This window comes from Marmota monax, unplaced genomic scaffold (assembly GCF_021218885.2).
Source record: "Marmota monax isolate L192 unplaced genomic scaffold, Marmota_monax_Labrador192_F-V1.1 WCK01_AAM20220418_F8-fsc00149, whole genome shotgun sequence".
Taxonomy (NCBI): domain Eukaryota; kingdom Metazoa; phylum Chordata; class Mammalia; order Rodentia; family Sciuridae; genus Marmota; species Marmota monax.
In genome coordinates, this window is record NW_026693170.1 from 1105474 (window position 1) to 1120023 (window position 14550).

General features: G+C 58.7%; 2 protein-coding genes across 2 annotated transcripts; both read left to right on the forward strand.

Moving 5' to 3' along the window:
• Positions 1–369: 369 nt before the first annotated feature.
• On the forward strand, positions 370–1933 carry Gng8 (G protein subunit gamma 8). The gene is made up of 3 exons (XM_046455818.2): positions 370–403; positions 1437–1522; positions 1743–1933. Exons 2-3 carry the CDS (start codon positions 1439–1441, stop codon positions 1869–1871), a joined length of 213 nt encoding a protein of 70 aa, XP_046311774.1. The 5' UTR covers positions 370–403; positions 1437–1438; the 3' UTR covers positions 1872–1933.
• Positions 1934–8100: 6167 nt separating this feature from the next.
• Positions 8101–14259, forward strand: Ptgir (prostaglandin I2 receptor). Its single transcript, XM_046455867.2, has 2 exons — positions 8101–9175; positions 10198–14259. The coding sequence occupies exons 1-2, from the start codon at positions 8408–8410 to the stop codon at positions 10582–10584; spliced, it is 1155 nt and encodes a 384-aa protein (XP_046311823.1). The 5' UTR covers positions 8101–8407; the 3' UTR covers positions 10585–14259.
• Positions 14260–14550: the final 291 nt, after the last annotated feature.

Below are 14550 nucleotides of genomic sequence, written 5' to 3' on the forward strand. Positions count from 1 at the left end.
ACACTGAGGTGGTGAGTGTGACCCCACGTGACAGGCTGAGAGTATGTGTGATACAGTGAGAGGTTGTGTGGGACACATAGGAGAGGCTTGTGTGACAGCAGAATAAATGCAGCAGGGCACAGGGCACCTGGAGGGACTGTCTTTTTGTGTGCTTGTGAGAGAGACAGAGGAGGGGGCCCACACAAAAACAGGAGCAACTGAAGCTCAGGAGGGACAAAGAAGGGGATGGACAGACCTCGTTCAGAGACAGACCTAGGGAGGTGGAGTTGGTGGCAATACGGAGGGGGCGGGTCCTGAGGGGCTGGGCCTCAGGGGAGGGGGCGGGACTGGGCTGGGACGGGGACCCAGTCCCTGCCTCTCAGCCTCTGCCTCCACTCTCCGACCCGGCCCTGAGCAGCAACAGGTAGGAGGCTGGGTCCTGGTCTCCACAGCTGGCTCGAGGCCACTGTCTGCCTGGGAGTGAATGGATGAGTGACCTCTCACCCAGCCTCCCCACGGCGCCTCTCTGCCGTCCCTCCATCCACCCCATCTTTACTCTTTCCCTGCTCCACCTCTCCCCAGTCCCTTCATTTCTCTCTATCTGGGTCCCTTTTCTTCTCCGTCCCTCTGCCTCTGCCCTTTGTCCCTGTCTCCACTGTGCCTTTCTCTCTTGCGTCACTCTGTCCCCTCTCTCTTTCCACCTGTCCCTGTTTGCCTTCTTCTCGTCTCTCCATTCCTCCCCATCTCTCCAGCTCTCTCTCCTCATCTCCTTGTTTTCCCCGTGCTGCCTTTCCTCTGTCCTGCCCTTGGCCCCTCCATTTGTCCCTATCCCCTTCCATTCTGCCTCCCTCTTGTCTGGCTGGGTTGGGCTCCCCAGCCCTCTCCTCTGGCTGCTAATGAGCAGAGGAGCCTTTGAGGTGGCCAGGGGTGGGGGTGGGGCTCCCTGAGGGTGGCAAAGGGGGCAGCTGCTGCCAAAGCCCTAATGAGGCCCCCTCTGCTCCCCTCCCGCCGTGATCTTAATTCGCAGTTCTCCCTGGAGCCACCACTAATTGGCCTGGGGAGCCCCCCCCCCCTCCCAGGCTCATGCTCTATCCCCGGGGGGTAAGGACACCTGGATCCCTAGATCCTGATCCAGCACCTGTGTCCCTGTCCTTCTGGCCCTCCCTCCACCTGCCTCCCAGCCTCCCATCTGTGCGTCTCTCCCTCTTCCTTGCTTCACCCCCTTTCTTCCCGCCGGCCTCTAGATACCCCTATCTGTGCATCCCTCCATCCTCCTCTGGTCCCTCTCCTCCAGGCCACCATCCCTTCCTCTACCTGGCTCTGGCACCCTATTCGCGCGCCCTTTTACCCACACCCCTGTTACTGGGTCCCTCCCCCATCACCCCTCACCTGGGAACCCAGTGGTCTCCCAGCCGCACCCCACTCCTCCCTGGCATTTAACCCGTTCCCTGCTGCAGCCATGTCCAACAACATGGCCAAGATCGCTGAGGCCCGCAAGACGGTGGAACAGCTGAAGCTGGAGGTGAACATCGACCGCATGAAGGTGCCGGGTCGGGCGGGGGCTCTGGGGCTGGGGTCCGCTCGGGCCATGTTGGGGGCGGGGCCCAGAGGCACAGTGGGAGGATCCCCTTAGGAAAGAGGCGGGACTAGAGGGTGGGGCTTGGCCAAGGGGCGGGGCCTTGTTGGAGGGGCGGGGTTTGTGGGGCTCCAAGGGGCGGAGTCGCGAGGGCGGGGCGGCAACAACTCTGCCTGGGCACCTGCAGGTGTCGCAGGCGGCGGCTGAGCTCCTGGCTTTCTGTGAGACGCACGCCAAAGATGACCCGCTGGTGACACCTGTACCTGCCGCCGAAAATCCCTTCCGCGACAAGCGCCTCTTTTGCGTCCTGCTCTAAGTTCTCCCGAGAGTTTACCCTCCCCTCGCCCAAGTATGAATCCAATAAACTTGGTGACCGTGGTGTTGCCTGTGCTTTCGAGGAACCCGAGACACGCGCTGAGGTTGGCGCGGCCCTGGGGACCTGCGTCCCTTCTTATTCCTTCTGAATGGGAGAAGAGTGGGGGCTGAGTGGATGTTGAGTGAGGACAACCCCACCACGCCTCGGAGAAAAGGAGCACCTCGTGCTCTTCCTTCCACGGATCCCCCAAACGATCGTGCACTTATTTCATTGTCCTAACAGCCCCACAGAGCAGCTGACTACTTGCATAATACCCATTTTCCAAATGAGAAAACTGAGCCTAAGGAAGTCCCTTACTCACAGTCGCCGGGCTTGGAGATAATGGGGCCAGGACGACTGTGGGCTCTGGGCTCCTGGTGCCACTCCATTGGCCTTGCTCCTAGGAGCCTGGGGCTCATCCCAGGAATCACTCCACCTCCCCCCTTTTTCCCCATATTTGGCTCCCTGTCACCTGCTTACCTGTTCTGTGACCAGCCCCGTCTGTGCTTGGTGATATTGAAGATGTGGCTGTAATTGAGACAGCCCTGGTCCTGCTCTTCTGTAGCTCAGTCCCGTGGAAGAGACAGACCTGCCCCAGACGGTGTGCAGATTGGGTGGGGCTGAGATTTAGGAACTCAGAAGTAGCACCTCGCTGAACTTGAAGGTCAGGAAGGGCTTCCTGGAGGAGGAGACACTTGGCCTGGGACTTGGTGGAAATAAAACTTGGGACCTGCACAGAGAGCAGTGAGTCTAGAGGAAAGGGGAGGGGACAAGTAAGGAGTGCGTTCTTCACTCAGCAATCCTGCCTCAGAGCTGGGGGAGTTGAGTGGCTGAGCACTTGCCTAAGGTGCAGGGCCCTGGCCCCAGTCCCCCAAACTGTGGGAAACAGATTAAATTCTGAGGAGAGGCGTGACTGGCAGTGGCCCTGGTTCCCACTACACACACTGGAGGCCCTCAGGACATACATAGCTTGCAGTTTACTTTTCCTCTCTCTCTCCTCTTACCCTATGTGAGGTTTAATTACATTCTTGACTTGGTTGCCAAATTGGAAAATAGAGAGATTTCTCATAAACATCTGCATTTCCGGCTTCTATGGAATTGTGAGGTCTGCTGACTCACAGGCTATGGAAAGGGTTTGGGCTTTCCCACCAAAGTCCCCACCATGCCCCACTGTCCCCCAGCTAAGGAAGCCGAGGAACATTCTTCATGAAGGCTCTGCTGGGCTTCTTTGAGTGAGATGAAAAGTGAATGTTGGTTTTTCACTGAAACTGGAGGACAAGGCCCTGGGGGAGCCTGGGTGTGTCAATCAATTCACCTTATTGGCCTGAGGGTTTGGGTAGGCAAGCCCCGCCCCTCTCAGGCTGAGTCTGGTGCTCCTTAGCTCTGGCAGGTGGAGGCTGGATCCTGGATCTGGCTGCTGGTGGCTCAGTGTGCTCTCTTCCCAGGGGGACCTTCTGGCAAATGCTCCATTATTCACATTGGATTAGGGTCCCCTGGGCCCCAACTCTGAGCTTCCTGTAGAATGGAGGCAGGAGAGGCTGTAATTACATCTCCCTCCTGCCCCCCACCTCTCAGCTGGCTCCGGCCTGGTTGCATCATGTCTGTGGGAGCCCCGGGGGAGAAGGGGGACCAGGAGAGAGCCAAGGATGAGCTGGGGGGTGGGGGGTTGGGGGAGGAAGGATGCTGAAAGGGACAGAGCCAGGATTGCGGAATTTCTCTGACACAGCACTCTTGCAGTTAGAACCCGAAATGTGGAGGGATCCAGGAGCCCATGAATTCTGAAGGCCAGATTCCAGACTCTTCCAATGCTGTGGGGCCAGGGTCCTGGGGCTCTGCCCACCCCTTGTCTGGCTGGGATTCTGGGTCTTGGCACTCGGGCGTGCAGGGATTCCTTGAGACGAGACTGCTGGGATGCAGACCTTCCTGCCCTGGGATCTGGGAGCTGTGGGCATCCTTCCTCCCCCGCCTTGCTGGTCTGGGGGAATCACAGGGAAGCAAGAGGGGTGGGCTGGCTGGAGCCTGGGGACAGAGGCGGGCAGGAGGTGGGCACAGAGGGGACCAGCAGATGTCCACGGGAGGGAGGGAGGCTGGGAGGGAGGAGAAGCCAGAAGCTAGAAGGGACGGGGCAGGCCCTCTGGTGACCAGTGCCCAGGAGCACAGACCCAGTTAATTTTATTAGCCTTACAACTCTGCAAGCAGCACCAGCTCTGGGGGCCGCTGCTCTTTCCTGTCACCCCAGCTGTGAGGTAAGCTCTGGGACCAGGCCCTGACTGGGGTCACAGCCAGGCCAAGAGGGAGATGTGGCCACCCAAGTAGTACTTGCTCGCAGCAGTCCCCTCCCGTTCCCCTGGCCCGGGCTGTCTTCCCTGTGCCCCCTGCAGCTGTCCCCAGCCCAGGAGCTCAGAGCAGTGCCTGTCCTGGGGAGGGGCCTGTGGGGAGAAGACCGAAGTCGTCCCTCACCATCTCTTACTGACGTCCTTTTAAGCCCCACTTAATCCTCATAAGGGCCCGCAGCGCGGCTTGGTTCAGCCCCATTTTGCGGAATGGAGACGAGGCTCCAAGTGGTGAGGTCCCCTGGCCAGTGGGGCTGGGCGATCTGGTGGAGGACTGTTCTGGAGAAAGTTGGGGTGCCCAGGGGCCTGGAGGATGGGGGCCCTACCCAGGCAAACCCAGGGCAGGCAGGGGACAGGCAGAGCCCTTGCAGCAGGGGCAGACCGCGAGGGCCCCTTTGCGGCTGAGGGCAATGGGCAGAGGAACATGGCCTCTGAGCGTGGGCACGCGGCCTGCCCTGCAGCATGTGCCTGACCCAGCAAAGAGAGGGCACTGTGGCTGGGCGCCATGAGCAGCTGGTGGAACTTATGTGTTGAGCATGAGGTGGGGTGACTTCCTCCAGGACCAGGCCCAGGGGGACAAAACCAGGGAGGCAGGAGAGGATGGGCCCAGGAAGCCCGCTGGCAGGTCTGCAGCCACCTAGACCCAATGGGGGCCAGGTGCTGGCTGAGGCTGTCACAGCTCCGTTCCTGACCTGCTGCGGCAGCTCCCTCCCAGATGGGAGGCCTGGCTGGGTCGGGCACTCAGCTGAAGGCTCTGTGTGCCTGGGGATACGCGCTCCCTGTTCCCCACTGAATGGCGCCTCTGAGCCCACGTCTAAGAGGATTGCTGAGTGAGTAATAACACCAGCAGGGATTTAAGGGGTTCCTGAGAGGCAGGTGGGGTGACATGTCTCTTATCACACAATACCTCGATAAGCTCAGGGCAGCCATTAATGAACACCAAGGCTTTGCCGGGAGGAAGTGGGCTTCTTAGGGTCACATGGCAGATGGTGAGCAGTGGAGATAACTTCAAAACCCGGTCTCCCTCCACAGCCCAGGTCTCCCCAGGTCTCCCCTGCCACATGCAGACACACCCTGACAGACACAGCCATGAAGAAATGAGCGAGCAGGGTGTGGTGGTGCATGCCTGTAATCCTAGTGGCTCAGGAGGCTGAGGCAGGAGGATCACAAGTGGGAGGCCAGCCTCAGCAGCTGAGTGAGGCCCTAAGCAACTCAGCAAGACCCTGTCTCTAAATTAAAAATAAAAAGGGCTGGGGATGTGGCTCAGTGTTTGAGCACCCCCAGGTTCAATCCATAGTATCCAAAATAAAACAAAATATAAGTGAGCACCCCCCCACACACATGTGCAAATAGACCCACCACATGCTTCCAGATTGGCCTCACCCACAAGGGCACACACTGTGGCAATGCACCATGGAGACACAACCATGTCTGCAAAAATATACATGAGCTTGCACACACACATCTTCACACACACAAACACACCCAGCCCCATCCATGCACATAGCAAAGAACACCTTCATACACAGGTACACCTAGAGTCCCGTGTGGTCACAACACATGCACCATACACAACACAGAAACTGGCCCTGTCACGGAGATACAGCCACACAAGTCCTGCAGACTCAGAGTCTCACACATGCACACACACACATGTGCACAATCACCACGCTGACACAAATGCTCACCTAGGTCACGTAAGCCCTTCAAATCCCACACAGAATCCCAGTCCAGGTCCTGCGTGCACCCACCCTCTCCTGGGTCCCCGTCTCCCTCCCCTTTGGGTGCCCTGTCCTCTTTTGTCCTTCCTCTTCTGCCTGCTGCTGCCTGGGGTCCCTTAGGGAGGCCACGTCTGTTGCTAGCAGGGGGTGGAGAGTGGCTGGCTGCTGACTCACCCTCCCGGGGCAGTCCCTTGCCTGGCTCCCCTGGGCCCAGAAGCCACTTCTCCCATAGTGCTGACGGGTGACCCCTCAACCCGTGGCTCCGGGGCAGGAGAAGAACCCTGTGAGCCCTGGCTGGGCCACAGCCAGGCACATGGCAGGGCGTCCCATGTAGAGCATGTAGGTATGTGCAGCCCTGGCAGGGACCCCCAGTGCCTCCTTAGGAAGGAATTACAGCTCTGTCCCCACCCCAACCTCTGATGCAGGAGCACAGAACAGATGCTGGCCTTGCTAGAACTTGCAGCCCCTAGGAACTCAGGAGGGGAAACTGAGGCCTGGAGGAGGGCAGGGGCTTGTCCCACCTCCCCCTTGGCACGGGAGCAGAGGGCACTTCTTGAATGTTTAACGACCCTGGTGGGGACAGGAAGCCGGCGGGAGGGAGAAGGCTCCGGGAACCAGAGCTCCCACCTCCGGCTCACAGCTCCCCTGATGCCTGAGGCAGGATGGGCTGCCAGGCGTCATCGCTCATTAATATGATAGAACTTCCTGAGTTCCCTCTGCCTGGGAACCGGAGCACCGAGGGGCACCACATGGCCAGGAGGCCTGCCCCACCCACAGGCACCCCCAGAGCAGGCCCATGTGTTCCCTGGGGAATCCCTGGAGTGACTGGAGCTGGGCATCCATCCTGCCGGAAGCCGGGGGTGCCAGCTGGGCATGGATGATAAGGAGATGGGGGAGGAGCAAGGGGTTGCGGTCACCAGGGCAGGGACAGAGAGTGCGAGGCTGCAGCTGCCCATAGTCCAGCCCCGGGTCAGGAGTACCTTCTTGGCCTTGGGTCTGAGATGACATCAGCATAGGCTCTTTCCTTCACATGCACCTGGGGAGAGCTGCTGGCCACAGTGGACCACTGGCCTGTGGGACCGCTGTTACCATTGTACAGACGAAGAGACTGAGGCACACCAGCTTCCTGTCCCTGCTCAGGACCATCCCACGGGAAGAAGGGGGTTGAATTGGGACAAGAGCCCTAGTGTGATGCATAAGAGTCTCTGAATTTGTGATCTCTACGCTGAGACCTGAAAATCGAGGGGTGTCTGAGAAGCTCTGCCTCATGGGCTCCGTGGGGCCAGGCCATGACCACTGAGCTGACAGTTGGGACATGTGGGCTGACCACACTGGCCAGAAGGAGGTGGCACTGGGGAGGGTGGGAGATGTTGCCAGGATGTTGGAGTCCTGGATGGTCATGTGTCTGTGGCCAAAATATTATTCTTGAAGGTCAAGGTCATTGGAGCTTGGCCTGGGGCCTGGAAGTACCATGGTGGGAAGCAGGAGGTAAGCAGGATGCCCTCTTGATGATAGGCCACGGGGGTCCCCTGGGCCTGAGCCTTTGGTGGAACACCAAAGGACTCCTCCCTGGGCTTTGAGCTCGAGAGCGGGAGCCAGGCTCTGGCTGGGCTCCCTCCTTCCCTGTTTTCAGGAAGGAGTGAACTGTGTCCAGGGAGCAGAAATCTCAGTGGTGTCTGGAAAACACTGCATCAGGGAGGAATTTCCTGGTCATTTCTCAATTCCTGGGCCATGTCCTAACCCTGGGGCCTGAAGCCCAGAATAGATCCCAGAGGCCCCCCCCAAGACAGCCCAGGCCGTGGCCCAGCTCCCCACTCAAATGGTCGGCTACACCCCTCAGATCCTGCCCGGGTCCCCTGGTGGAGCCCAAACGGGGTGACTGGGTGGTGTTGGGGGCCAGAGAGGGAGAGCACAGGAGAGGGAGAAGAGCAGAGGTCTAAGTGGGGGGGTGGCAGGTGGCAGAGAGGGGATGGGGAGGGGCAGGAGATGGGTGCACAAGGGGAGGGATGGGGTGCAGCCAGGGAAGGCGGCAGGGAGCTGGGGGGGCCTCTGGAGAAGGCAGGGGAGGGAGGGCGGGGCAGAGAGAGGAAATGAAGAAGCCTGGGTGAGCAGCAGAGGAGGGAGGGCGGAGGCGGAGAGGCCGCAGATCAACGCAGACTTGGAGACACGCGGGGAGGAGAGGCTGAGGCTGCTGAGGTCCGGAGGGGCTGAGGAGGCAGAAGAGGAAGAACTGAGAAGGAGAGGACCAGAATAGAGACAGACAGGCAGACAGACACCAGCGAAGACACAGGGAGAGAAACGCAGAAGACACAGTGGGTGCACGGAGGGCTGAAGGTCGATTGGCAGGTCCGGCTGGCCCTCGGTGGGCACCCGAGGGTCCCTGCACCTCCCACCCCTGGGAGCCCTGCAGCCAGCCGGGTCCCCTCGTGGACAGCAGCGGGCCATGGCAGATTCCTGCAGGAACCTCACTTACGTTCGGGGCTCCGTAGGACCGGCCACCAGCACCCTGATGTTTGTGGCGGGTGTGGTGGGCAACGGGCTGGCACTGGCCATCCTAGGGGCCCGGCGACAGTCACGCCCATCAGCCTTTGCTGTGTTGGTCACGGGACTGGCGGTGACAGACCTGCTGGGCACGAGCTTCCTGAGCCCAGCCGTGTTCGTGGCCTATGCTCGAAACAGCTCGCTGCTGGGGCTGGCCCAGGGGGGCCACGCGCTCTGCGACGCCTTCGCCTTCGCCATGACCTTCTTCGGCCTGGCCTCCACGCTCATCCTCTTCGCCATGGCCGTGGAGCGCTGCCTGGCACTCAGCCACCCCTACCTGTACGCCCAGCTGGATGGGCCACGCTGTGCCCGCCTGGCGCTGCCTGCCATCTACACCTTCTGCACCCTCTTCTGCGCCCTGCCCCTGCTGGGCCTGGGTCAACACCAGCAGTACTGCCCCGGCAGCTGGTGTTTCATCCGCATGCGCTCCACAGAGCCCGGTGGCTGTGCCTTCTCACTGGCCTATGCCAGCCTTGTGGCCCTGCTGGTGACTGCCATTGTCCTGTGCAATGGCTCTGTCACCCTCAGCCTCTGCCGCATGTACCGTCAGCAGAGGCGCCACCAGGGATCCCTGGTCCCCAGCTCCCGGGCACGCGAAGACGAGGTTGACCACCTGATTCTGCTGGCCCTCATGACAGGCATCATGGCTGTGTGCTCCCTGCCTCTCACGGTGAGTCCCCGGGAGCTGAGGTGCAGGGTGAGGGATGGGGGGCAGTGCCCAGCTCTGTCCTCCCATGGCTGTACCCATTTCACAGATGGGAAAACAGAGACTCCGGTGAGGTCAAACAGAGGCATAGTCTGTGGCCAAATGGTTTCCAACTTTCTGGAGAAGTTTCTCTTCACTTAATTCTGCCCCATGTGGCTCCTCCAATGCCGGTCTCCCTGGGTCCTCTTTTCCCACACCCCCTGAGCCCCCATCATCAAATGCACCCCCATCCTTCCCTTATCCTGAAATAACAGCAGCATTCACTATTCATGAGCACTTGCTCTCTGCCCTCCTGATGCTTAGTGGCTTAGAGATAATTCCTCAGATAACCTTCAACAAGAACTTACACACCCTTTCCACAAGCATTTGGCAGGAAAAACCAAGGTCCCGTCCTGTCACCCTTTTAACAGATGAGGGGCAGTGTCTCGCTCCCAGTTACACAGAGCCAAGTCTCCACCCTGGGCTCTGATCCCTGAGGCTCACGGTCTCCCCCACCACCTCCCCCAGCCCAGGCCCCCCACTGTGTTCTCTGCCCTTCCCTGTTTCCCACAGGGTCCCCCAAGCCTCTCCCACAAAAGCAGCACTAGGGGCGGTGACACCTGGTCATCTCACCTGTTTCTGGACCTCAGTTTCTCTTTCTGTAAAATGCAAGGGGCTGGGCTGGGGTTGACTTGACTCAGAGGATGAGTGTGGCCAGACACTGCCGCAGCTCTGCGTGTGCTCTGGGGAGCCTTAGACCTCAGGGTCCAGCTGAGGAGTCCCCCAGGCTGCCAAGGGCCAGGGGACCCACATTCCTTGCGCCAGCCTCTCCCCGAGGTGGTGTTCTGGGGCTTTCCCTTCCTCTGCTCCCCGGATGCTCTAGCGACTCGGTTTCCATCTTATCTTCTTTCCTTCCTTTGCGCCCCTCCCTCACCCCTGCTGGTGAGCAAGTGGGGGCGGGGGGAGGTGGCGGACCCTGGGCCCCCTGACGGCCTCCCTGCCCTCAGATCCGAGGCTTCACCCAGGCCATCGCGCCGGACAGCAGCGAGATGGGGGACCTGCTCGCCTTCCGCTTCAACGCCTTCAACCCCATCCTGGACCCCTGGGTCTTCATTCTCTTCCGCAAGACAGTCTTCCAGCGACTCCGCCTCTGGCTCTGCTGCCTGTGCTCCCGGCCCGCCCGCGGCGACTCGCAGACCCCGCTCTCCCGGCCCGCCCCAGGGAGGGGGGACCCCCGGGTCCCTGGTACCGCTCTCCAGGGGAAGGAGGGGAGCTGGGTGCCGCTGTCGGCCTGGGGCGAGGGGCAGGTGGCGCCCGTGCCTCCTGCGCCGCGGTCCAGCGGCAGCACCGTGGGAACGCCGTCCAAAGCCGAGGTCGCCTGCTCCCTCTGCTGACACCGAAGCCGGCCCTGTCATCGCCTGCCCTCTCTTCCGGGGACAGGAGCCAGAAAACCGAGCTCGGGGGCCGGGGTGATGCTGCGGATGTCAGAACCTTCTGCCCCGAATCCGGGGCGGGCCAGCTGCTATTCGTCCTCCTGGAGGGCCACCGCTACAGGCTCTGGGAGCAGACCGGGGGACGCAGGCGACGTTTATCCTGGAGCAGAAAAAGAACGGTTTTCTCAAAATAGCCAGCGGCCTAGCTGCCCGATCCGGCCCCGGCTCCCCATCCATCTCACTGTGTAAATATTTAGGAGGTGGAAGCGTTCCCAGCGGCTTCTGTGCACTCGGGTCTGCTGGGTTAGGCTCCCACTCCCAGGCTCATCCATTAAGGGGGCCCTGGCTGCCCACTCCAGTCCCCAGGGGACGGCCTGCCCTCTCCTAAGCCACTCTAAGAGCCACTCCCTCTCTGCCCGTGGGAGCCAGGGATTCTCGGAAAACTTCCCATCCCCCATCAGATTTGGGGGCCCAGAACCCCAAGGGTAGGTGGGAAGAAGGCAAGGTGGTGGAGACATTGCTGGACTTGAGCCAGGTACAGAAAGGATCTGAGGAACTCTGCACAGCTTAGGTGGCCTGTGCCACTCGAACTCAGGGGGAGGTTGGCCCGGAGAAAGATGGAGAAGCTGGTGGCTGAAGGGGTGGGAACTGGGGATCCCAGGAGCCTCCCGAGAATGCAGACCCAGGTCCTGCGCCTGTCCCCCATTTCTCAGCCATGAACAAATAGCTGCCACCTTACAGAGCCTGACCTCATCTGTCCGTCCTTGGAACCCTCACAAAGATCCCCTGCGTTCATTCATTCAGCGAACCCTCAGTTGGCGCTGCTCTGCATGGTGTAGGGGCGTAGACACGTCTCTGTCCTGCCCTGGGCTCGGCTGGGGTGACTGCCAGACTGTCTTCACCTTCTCATGACCATTCCTTGGCCCCTAGAGAGGCCAGAAATCCAGGGTGCTGGGGAGTGAGCGCAAAAGGAAGTGAGTTGGCAAGTGGAGTGGGGGAGGGTGAACGGGAAGCTTCCTACCCCCACCCCCACCCTGCCAACCCCTGTTCCCCTTTCTCTCTCACCCCTGGCTGAAAGAGCAAACCTGCACCTGGGGAAAGGTGCAGGGGAGAAGCATGTCCTTCTATGAAGACAGCAGTAGCCAAGATGGAGTGAATGTCCCCTCCACGCCAGACGCACCCTCTCCCTCCAGCCACCCAATAGCCTGTTAGCAGAGCCTTGCTAGAGAGGCTGCAATCAAGGCTCACAGTGGGCAATCACCTTCTGTAGGGTTACACAGCAAGGAGAAAGTAGAGCTGGCCTGTAGAGTAGCCTGCTTGTCCACCCCCAGGGCCCAGCTTGCTGGCTGGGGCCACAGCTTCCCTTGGTTCCCTTTCAATCACAATCTGGAACTTAGTTTATAGGGTTGCTCCAGAGAAGGATTCTCTCTGAAAGCGACTGGGCACAGGGAATAGAGTACGCAGCAGGCATTACTATCATTGCCGTGGCTACTGTCCCCAGGCAAATGTGACCTGAAGACAAAGCAGGGCTTGTGCCATGGCTCTAACATTTATTTATTTATTTATTTTTTCTGTTACTGTGCTTCAAATCACATTCGGGAAGAACAGGGAGTATCTGGGAGAAGTTAAAAAATGGACTGAGCCACCTGTAATCCCAGTGGCTCGAGAAGCTGAGGCAGGAGGACGGCAGGTTCAAAGCCAGCCTCAGCAACTTAGCAGAGGCTATAAGCACCCTAGTGGGATGCTGTCCCAAAATGAAAAAAATAAAAATAAAAAGGGCTGGGGACGTGGCTCAGTGGTTAAGAGCCCCAAGGTTCAATCCCTGGTACCAAAGCAAAACCAAAAACCAACCAACAAAAAGTATGGATAGAGGGGACCAGTGAATGAGTCTGGGGTTTCCTCTTAGTGTGATGAAAGTTCTGGAACTAGAGAGTGGTGACCTTGCCAACAGTGTGAACGTACCACATATCACTGAACTGGTGACTAGAGGTGTGTTGCAGATGGCTGAATTTATTAACTTTTATGTTATGGGTACTGACCACAATAAAAAAACAATGCAATACTGAAGGAATAAATTGTGAGTGTTTAGCAATTTGTCCAACAGTCTTGGCCAAGTACTGGTATATTGGGTGAAATGAATGATAAAGGATTCATTTGCAAAAACACAAAAAGTATGGCTCAGGAAATATCAGAATGGGTCTTCCTTTGTCACCAAACCTGGCCTGGCCTAAGCAGGAAGCCACCCATCACTCCCAGAGCACAAAGCAGGGATGGGGGGGCAGCTGAACTCCTTTGTGTTACCCCAAAGGTGGGCTAGTCCCCTTCTGAGCAGGGCCCAGCATTTGATCTATCATTCCCATCTGGGCCCAAGGCCCCAACCGTTTACTTCAGAACCCCAATTCCTGTCCCGGATGTTACACTGTGCGTCAGGCCAGCCGTTTTGATGACTTCTACCTGTCCACCCACAGCCCCTCAGTCTGAGTTGCAAAGCTCCACAAGAGCTTGCTGTTTGGAGGCCACAGCCCGATACCACCCACTGCTGAGGTTTCTCCAAAAGGCCATGACCTTTCAGACCGCCTTCTAACTCCTTCTCCTGGAACAACTGTTGCTTTATTTCCCCTTTTTATTTTTTGGGTACCAGAGTCCTGGGGATTGAATCCACTGAGCTGCATCTCTAGCCCCTTTTGCATTTTATTTTGAGGCAGGGTCTCGCTGAGTTGTCCAGGCTGGCTTCAAAATTACGATCCTCCTGCCTCAGCCTCCTCGGTTGCTAGGATTGTCGGTGTGCGCCACCACGCCTGGCCAAGGAACAAATGTTTTTCCTCCATCCAATGCTCTTGCCCCTCAAGATCCATCTTCAACTTTCCCTCCTCCTTGAAGACATAGCTCCTGAGGGGGTGGGGTCAGCAAGTGACATGTCAAGTATGGTTTGTCTCTCTCAAGGAGACTTTATTCATTTTAAAATTTCTTTCTTGCTTGCTGTCTTCCTAGCACAAGGCCCACCCACAGAGGAGACTTAAATACACACCCCAGGGTTGGACCAGGGAGTTATAGCTCTCTGGGGCCTTCTGTCATCATGGCCCCACCTGCTGGTCACATTGGGTGTGACACTTAGAAGTGGCCCCAGAACAACTGCACTGGCCACAGCCACCCTCTGGGGAGTAGGGGGGCTTGGGCCTCCCCTGGCTGGGTACCCCTGGTGGCCCCAAGTCTGGCCACCTGCTCAGGACAGGCTTGGAGCTGGCTGGAGATGTGCCCAGGCAGGCATCTCTGTGCTGTGGGCTGGAGTCGCTGCCTGGCTGCCTGCCCCGCGGCCATTAGAGCTGAGTGCCACCCTTGTGTCTTTGATTAATAAAGAACGGGGAAGGGAAGTCATGGTTATTTAATAACACGACCTGTCTGGGAGTCAAACCCCGGGGCCTGCGGGGAGAATGCTGAAAGGGGCACAGTACAGGTGGGCCTGAGTGGCCACCTGGGATTCAGGGACCCAGCCCAGAGCCTCCAGGCAGGTGCGTGTGATGCAAGGGTCTCCTGCCTGGCTCCAGCCTCTCTTGTTAGAGCTGGAGAGTGACTTGTGTCCTGCCTCTGTGTCTGGGCTCGAGTAGGAGCAGTGTCCTTACTGGGATCCCTTGGCCTGGCTAAGAATTGAATGACAAGATGGGTATTTTTATGATCCTCCTTTTACAGGTTCTTTTGCAGACCGATAAACTGAGGCCCAGTGGTGTAAAGTCGCCACTCCTAGGTTACCAAGTAGGAAGTGGCCGAGGTGACCCCTGAGGATAGTGAGGAAAGAGACTACCCCAGGGAGTGGTCAAACTGGGACTGGAGCCCACTTCTCTGGGACCACCAAAACCTACACTCTCAACTTCTGGACAGAATTTTCCACAGGCAGCCTGGTTGCTAGCAAGGACTCTCTGTCTCAGCCCA